Here is a 7,966-nt window from a genome sequence, read left to right on the forward strand (position 1 = left end):
ATGATGATGATGATGATGATGATCCTCCGGCGCGGCGAAATGCTGTTGGCCCAGTCGAGTGGATCCGGAACACAAACCGAAGCGGCTGACAAATGCGTAGCTTCTGTCCTCCGGACCAAGTGATTTGAGTCTAGAAGTGCTTCTGGACACTTCTGATCTCAGCAGTGCTGCGGAAAATCTGTCCACCGGTCTTCTCATCATTATGGTCTGCTTGCATTTGTCGTCCGTCTTTGTAATTCCCATACTGAAGCTTGTTTATCCACTTTATGGTATATACCGTCGTGGACGGCACTTATTTTTACTTCCTCTGTAGCGTCGCTGCCATACTCGCGCTTTTCTACCGCTCTTAGTCGTTTAGAAAATACTGATGGCTGTTTACGGAAGTTATGTTCTAGTCTTTCTACGCTTTTCAGCCATAGGTAATGTCTAAGTAATTCGAGCAACTTCTACCACACTTTCTTTGGCTGTGAAGTAACCAGGAACCTGGATTTCCGATATTCTTGAGTTTTTGTTTTGCGGTACGTATGCCCTGCTATACGTGAAACACTTAATCTCAGTCCATTTCGTAGTTATGCCAGACTACTGATTGAAGTAACGTAGTGTGAGCTATTCATATTTTCACATGCTTAACAATGCTTACATCACATTTCATTTTCCATTCTCTCGCTTTAGCGGTCTCACTGAATTTCCCTACTCCACGACCTTGCGGTCGGTTGGTGAACGTCCCACCTACCGTAAACAACACATATGGCTCTTATTGCCCACACACCCGCAGTGCTCCGTCGCACTCAACTCTCCACCCTAAAATGTATCTACCGATCTATAAAAATGATAGAAAGCGGCGAAATCGTCTATGCAAAACCTCCTTCCTTTGATTATATAAGCAAACCTTTTTCGCTGATTCGATCGATACGTGATCCAACGTATGCTCGATTGAATGAAAATAGCAAGGTGATCGTTGTTGAAGGGAACATTGGTTGTGGCAAGTCGTTTTTGGCCGCAAAACTGGCCGAGCACTTCGGCATGAACTACTTTCCGGATATCACAGAGGACGATATCTACGTATTCAAGGACTGTAATCCGGCTTTCGATCTGCGTTGCCATAATGCAATACTGCCGGACGATGCAAAGTATTACACATGTGAAATGTTCTGGAACGAACCGGATTTGATAAATAAGGGCAAGCCACTTTACCTTCAACTGCAATTCTACATTCGCCGGCATCTGAAATATTTGAAGGGCCTGTGTACACTCTTTAATACAGGTAGGTCAACTTCGCTGCCGGTTGACTAATTCGTCTCTGCTCACTCTCAGGTCGTGGTTTCATCACAGATCGTAGTCCATTCTCTGAAATCGCTTGGTCCGATGCATTTCTCAAAGCTGGATACATGTCTGACCGAGGTATTTAGCGCCTCTCTCAAACTCAGTTTACTGTCCTATGTTTAGCGTCTCGATGGTTCAATCAGCATCATGGAATAACGAGTCAGCGTTTGTGGAAACCTCACTTGGTCATCTACGTGAAGGCTACCAATCAACAAATTAGAGACCATTTCAAGAAGCGAAATCTCGTAAGTGCATGTGTTCTCTCTAACACTGCGCTCCACACCGTATGGTCCAGATTCTTTCTCCGATGCAAATGCCTCAAAATTAACGATCTTGAAAATCCTGTGGCTTAACGATCACTCGTTGAAAATTGTAGCGTGCAAACCATTTTGTGAAGCAATTTTCAGAAGGGGCTTTTTAACGGTTGGTTGGGGCGAGATGGCCCAAGTGGTTAGAGCGCGAATTTACTGACCGGAAGGTTCGTGGTTCGAATCCGACCTCCGCCACTCGACTTCCCCTGTCTAGGCTTGGGCAACCTGGCAGTATCCTAGCCCTCGTGCTTCCTTCGGGTGGCATGGCAGCTAGGCACCGGAAGGGTGCTACAGCTGAACGCTTTCTATATCTCATAACCTAGACATTTGGCGCTCATCATCCGATACACTTTACAACTCTTGCCACGTGCGGAACGAGCTACTGCGTACTATTAACCCACAGATCCCCCACGTTGTCTTATACCGCCCATAATTATCAGCTCAGAAGAGTTCATAATTTGGCTCCAGTTTTACTTGCGATTTACAATGTCCATGGTGCCGTGCGTAAAGTTGTCTGTTCAAAATCGAGGAACCATTCAGCTCGATAGACACTTGTAAGATAGAGGTATTCGGGCGGTAGTAGTAATAACACGCCGGGATCTATTGAAAAGCAGTCGAAATGGTTCAGGGTTTGAGGTGCGAAACCACCTACCTGGAAGTCCTTCGTTGGAACCCAAATTTTGATTCTTGACTGCTCTAGGACAGCGTGATAGTATCTCATTCTTCGTGTTTCATGGCAGCTATGTGCTAAAGTGTACCACAGCTAAATGATTGTTATTAACATATGTTACGTTTGAAAGTCTTACAGTGAGGTATGTCTGTCCGGTGTGGGTAGGAACAGTGTTCCAATGATCAATTCCAGGAGCGAGTTGCCTCGGTCAAGATGTTCCCCTGTAACACGTTTTCTCTTTCACACACATCGACTTTTGTCCAACCGAACATTACTGTCGAACGATTCCGACGAAACCCGTGCATTGTCTTCTAGGCACGGGGGCTATAAGAGTCAAATATTTTTGCACGACAAAACCAATGGGTTGAGATGCTTTTAGAATTTTTCTGGTGGTGGAATAAATGCTTGCATTGTCATTTCTAGCAAAGGCGATACCTCTGATAAAGCCGTCGTGTTCCGTACCTTGGGAAATCGTCAGTCGATAATTGGATTTATACCCCTTCGTGTTTTCCATATCGTTGGCTCAGTGCGTTCACACCTGATCGTACGCATGAGTTGTGGGGACTTAACTAGAGGCGTTTATACTGAAGAACAGTGATTAAGTTGATAGTCCGCGAACCAAACACTGTCTAGACATTCTTTATGTCTGTTTGGTCCGTCATTGGGACGAGAATTGCGTGCGCATGGTAGAATCTGGGTGTGTTTTCTCTACAAATGATATGCACAATACGCAACGATACATTTCTTATACAGTACTACCTGTAAAGCAGTTTACCAAGTACTGATCTAACCAGGCTGTGAGTCATGTTGCTCTGTCTCCATTTAACTCTTCTGTTCTGCTTTTTAACTGTTTTCTGTGCGTCAGAGTTATCGTTATCATTGTTATTCTAAGCAGCAATGCACCGTTAGTACAACGTTAGCACCCAGCTACCATACTTCTTTTGACTGTTATTTGTGCACCTGAGTGCAGTGGTCATAGTCTTTACAGCCGATAGACTAGGAGTGAACTTGAAAAAAGACGATTATGTGTGGAAGACCAATCGAGAAGAGCAAATCTGAAGTGAGCTGATTTAGCCATATCAAGGGGTTTTCCGAACATTGGCTAAGTTGGTCCTTGGTTCCAAACCCTGGCAAACAACGACACCAATGTGATGAAGACTGTGAGTTGGATCTCTAATACAAGTTGGATATTTCAAAACCTGCATACCAATTGGATTTTTAAACCCTGATCCTAATGTAGCAAATAAGGTCTGTTTCAGTGTGCGTCGCATACCACCGAATGTAGGTTTACCAAGCCGTCAACTGAGCGTCCACCAAACGCCTCTGCAGATACCATTAGAAGTACTCAACCGTTGGAACTACGGTTCCCCCCTCACCTGTGCAATGCCGCGTAGACACCGATGGTTGAAAACAAAGTGGATAAGTCCAACTCGCACTCACCAGCAGCGGTTGCACTATGGTGTTGCACACTACCGCTTACGGATAGGGTGTGTGATGACTGGGAACAAGTGCAGATTAATGCAGTTCGATGAATTTGAGCTGCTGTTCGCTATCCAACTACTACGTACATGAGCAGCAAGACCGACTAGACTGCGTCCAAGTATCTCGGTATGAGCGTTTCTTCGTGAATTTCTCATTAAGCAGGAACACAATAATGGGCACACAACTGAAGCAGTCGCTCCGCATTACTGTACATTGAGTATCTACTTCAAATCTACCACCTAACTGTGTTTCTTCCGGATTTAGTCGTCCAACTTGGACATTCCAGTCATCCCGCATTCTTGCTTCAGAACGTGCCATCTGCGAACATATCCCTTACAATCCAGGGAGAATCACTGGAGATCGTGGAAAATTTTCCATACGTCGGTGGTTGTATTAGCTCTGACAGAAGTATGTCTGATGAAGTCAGTGTAAGAATCTCAAAGGCTTGAATCACGTTTGCTAATTTGCGTCACTTGTGGCGTCAAAAAGGCATTTCACTAGATCTTAGGGGTCGTGTGTGCCAGGCTACAGTAAGGGCTGTGTTGTTGTATGGGTGCGAAACATGGCCGGACGGATGATGTGGGGTGTCTTCAGGTTTTCGACCACCGATGCCTCGGAAGCGTGGATGGTTTTGGATGGCGTCAGCGTGTTAGTGATGAGGTGATTGGAAAACGGGTATTTGGTTGTGCTGCATGTACTTCAGTCGGGGAAAACATCCAGCACCGACTACCATGACTCGGTTGTGTTACGCATGCCGAAGCACCGTCTACCGAGACGAATGTTGTTCTCCGTGCCTCCTTCAGGATGGCGCAAACCGTGAGGTGGACAGCACATGACTTGGCAGAAAGGCGTGAAAGAGATCACGAAGAGTTTGGGTGTTGTTGATGTTGTACGCCTTCCAGGATGGGGTCCCCGTTACCCCGTTTATGCCTGCTGGAAACGTTGCCAGAAATGGCGGCTAATCGATGTCAGTGGCGTTTGTGTTGTCAGTATCTTTCCATATTGTCTGACTGAGCTGTTGGAGGTGTAGGCATCTCAGAATGTTTGACATACGCCAGCACTAGGTCCCCTCCCTCACCCGCTCTTTTTCTCTTCTTTTCACTCTAGGGCTTTTAATATAATTAATATAATTATATATATGTATAACTAGGCGAACCTTATGGTTGTACGGCAATGAAGCATCAATGTTAACACTGATGTTGCTGTCTTTGATAATGATGATGATGACCGAAGTAGTCACCACAGATCTCAATAAAACCTGCCCTTCTCAGTCTTAGAAGTGCAGTGTATCGGCGCGTATGCTGATATAATAAATAAGTACCATTTGCTACACTGACTTGCGTTGATCTAAATGAAGCGAGACAACCGCATAGCGCAAATTTAACTGTTTACTGGGATCCAGTCCAGTAAAGCGCTTTCAGCCTTGGGGATTGAGTGCGACTCACACACCATGAACCATTGCGTCAGGATCACCAGATATTCAAAGAGTGAAATGTGGAACGTTTGAGCTCGTCCTAAGCGGCTCAAGGTGCACGATCGAGATGTAGTCCTATATGCATGTTTCGGGACGCAACATACAGCAGCAGTTAGAGGAAGCTAGGTTTCAGCAAGAGATGTCTGTCGCCTAATTTGACGTGTGTACGGACATTGAACAAGACTGCAACGTGGATCAGATCTTTTGAGACTGGTAAGTGATTGTTTTGGTTTAGACACGGAACAGTGGCTAGGGGACTGGCAGATGGGTTGATCGCACTGCATCATTCGATGGGTGGGGACGAGATGTGCGAGAAGGCCGTCGGACGAAAGGCTGCAGTGGCGAATAGTATTCCCCGGTTGTCCAAGCGGGAGAACGGGGTTTGGTTGATGTACCCCACCTTGAGCCTTCGAATCAGAAGCCTGACCTACAAGCTAGCGGGAGGGGGCAGGGTTTTGCCCGGGGACCTTACTCCTAGCCCGTGGCTTAAAAGTCTTGACCGCGAAGCCTCTAGGGGGACCCTTCCCAGAGCCAGTGATTCAATAGTCTGACCGACTTTGCTGCAGAGGAGCGGGCCTGGCCGAAGGACCCAGGGAGTAAGACATCACTGTTTCACTCCTGATTCGGCTGCGCACAACAGTTGCATTTTGAGCAGCACCAGACTCGTTTTAAATGTGTTTCGACGGTATTGTATAATTCATCGGAGGTCACAGCCAACCATTGAGTGGTCGGTGTGTGCGGTTTTTACGGCCGATATTTTCTAACCCGCCCTTCCTCGGGGGGAATGCAGCACCACTGCTTCTATACGTATGGAGATCCTGGTCGCCTGAACGAGGTGCATTACTGCCCTCACACATACGTAGCCGAGGACAATACAGCTTTACCTCCAGACCACCTCGTAATACGAGTGCTCGCAGTACGGGGACTCGCTGTTCTTCGTCAGCTGCCCACTTTTCTGGAGTATTGAACCTTGGGGAACTGAGTTCCAGCCAGTGTAGCCCGCAGGATTAACCCAGCACTCAAGCCCAACCACTACGACAAGGTGTCAGCCTTAGGTCGGGGGTGAAATGTGTGTTTGTGTGTCTAGGTGTAACGTGATTGGTTGTCTGTGTATACGTGTCATATCCGGGCCAAATTCCGTGATAGTGGTGACGCACGGAGGGCGAGTGATCAATGGGTGCCCAATACGCTGATGTAGAAGAGTGGTGAGCAATTTTTTGATGGTACCTGCCGGGTGGTACCATGCCGAAGTAAAAAAAAAGTTGGGTGAATTCTAACCAGCCATTGTGCTTCTAGCGCCCGCTGCTTCGGCAATACTGTCATTGGATGATACCCACATAGGTATACTTAGTAGCTTATTGTGGTGGTTCGCTTGCAACAATTATTGGATGGGGTTTTGTACTTTGATGCTGCAAATAGCATGTCGAGAACGCTAGTTGGGTGGACAATTTACTTAATGGTTTTTGTCTTTTGCTAGGGTGCAGTTCAAACAGTATGAAATCAACCGCGTACTCTAGATGTAAGATCCGGGTGGTTTAAAATCTTACAGAACTGAATGCATTTGTTATTTCGTGGCTACTGGGCAGTCGGAACAGATCGATAGGGTCAGTAGATGCTGTGTTGAGAACTGATGGTATGAACAAATGGTCTAATAAACATCACGGATTAAACATAAACTACGATCAACAATAGCGCAGTCGGTAGGAGCAGGGAAAGAAACACTGAAACAGCTGAGCCTTCTGAAAGCAATAACGAGTAGGTACCAAATGCTATACGAACAATCAGTAGATGAATTTAATAACGGTGCAGAAGAGATTCAGTACATCCCAGAGGTATTTCCGAATCAAAGAGAAAGGGGAACTGTCTGCAGTCTTTAGCCGACAGCTCGACAAATTATCACGTGCTACGTGCTGGATAGCGCGTTCGTCTGCGATCCGAGTTCGGTCGAAAGTGCAAGCGAGGGACGAGCGGCAGGGACGCAAAACGACGTTGTGGGAAACAGGCGTAAGTCACGCTACTCCTGAGTGGCCAAAAAAGTAGAAGAATAACCACTGATTGCCGTCGATTCACAGGAGTGATCAACACTAACTTACTGAGGTCTTCTGCAGGAAGTGGCTCAACTGCCTTGTATTTACTTCGGTCACGAAGTTTAGAGGAAAGAGCACCAGCGGACAGCTCTGTCGGATAGCACTTTTGCGAGTGAACTGAGACGGGAATGCCGTGTTTTACCGTCCTGGAGTGTAAATCCACTTGAATTTCATTAAATTAGCTGGGATTAGCCTACTCACTTCTCTGCTCCTAGGAAGCGTTCCATCTTCCGTAAAGTTGAAACCGGATCGTTTGATTGACTTCTTCGATGGTTTGCTCTTGGGGAGTACCAGGGAACATATACCACTGGTTGCTTCGTCCCTAGATGTAATCCATCACTTTGGAGCGTTTTACCTCACTGGAAATCGTTCACTTTCTGTTTTTGTCTAGCCTTGGGAGATGAACGGCATCAACTTGACGGACAAGTTTTTAGATACATACACAAAAATGTTGGAGAATAGCTACCTTGCTCGAATGAGCCGTTACTCCGAAATTATGGTGATAGACGGAAGCACCATGGACGTCTATGATGAAAATGACATCAGGATTGTAAGTTGCCCCTTGCTTTGAATTTTTCCCCATGCTTTGCTGTACCGAACCTGCATAAGTTGTTTTGGA

At 46.3% G+C, this 7,966-nt stretch overlaps 1 protein-coding gene across 1 annotated transcript in view; it reads left to right on the top strand.

Moving 5' to 3' along the window:
* Positions 1-670: 670 nt before the first annotated feature.
* The window catches only part of T265_07402 (hypothetical protein), a gene marked incomplete at both ends in the record, with an annotated part of 14,034 nt that continues 6,738 nt past the window's right edge, over positions 671-7,966 (top strand). Inside the window, 3 exons of the mRNA XM_009172912.1 lie at positions 671-1,264; positions 1,315-1,401; positions 1,447-1,568. Coding sequence (XP_009171176.1) covers positions 748-1,264; positions 1,315-1,401; positions 1,447-1,568 — 726 coding nt within the window. The remainder of the gene's footprint in view (positions 1,265-1,314; positions 1,402-1,446; positions 1,569-7,966) is intronic.

This window comes from Opisthorchis viverrini (genome assembly GCF_000715545.1).
Source record: "Opisthorchis viverrini unplaced genomic scaffold opera_v5_170, whole genome shotgun sequence".
Taxonomy (NCBI): domain Eukaryota; kingdom Metazoa; phylum Platyhelminthes; class Trematoda; order Opisthorchiida; family Opisthorchiidae; genus Opisthorchis; species Opisthorchis viverrini.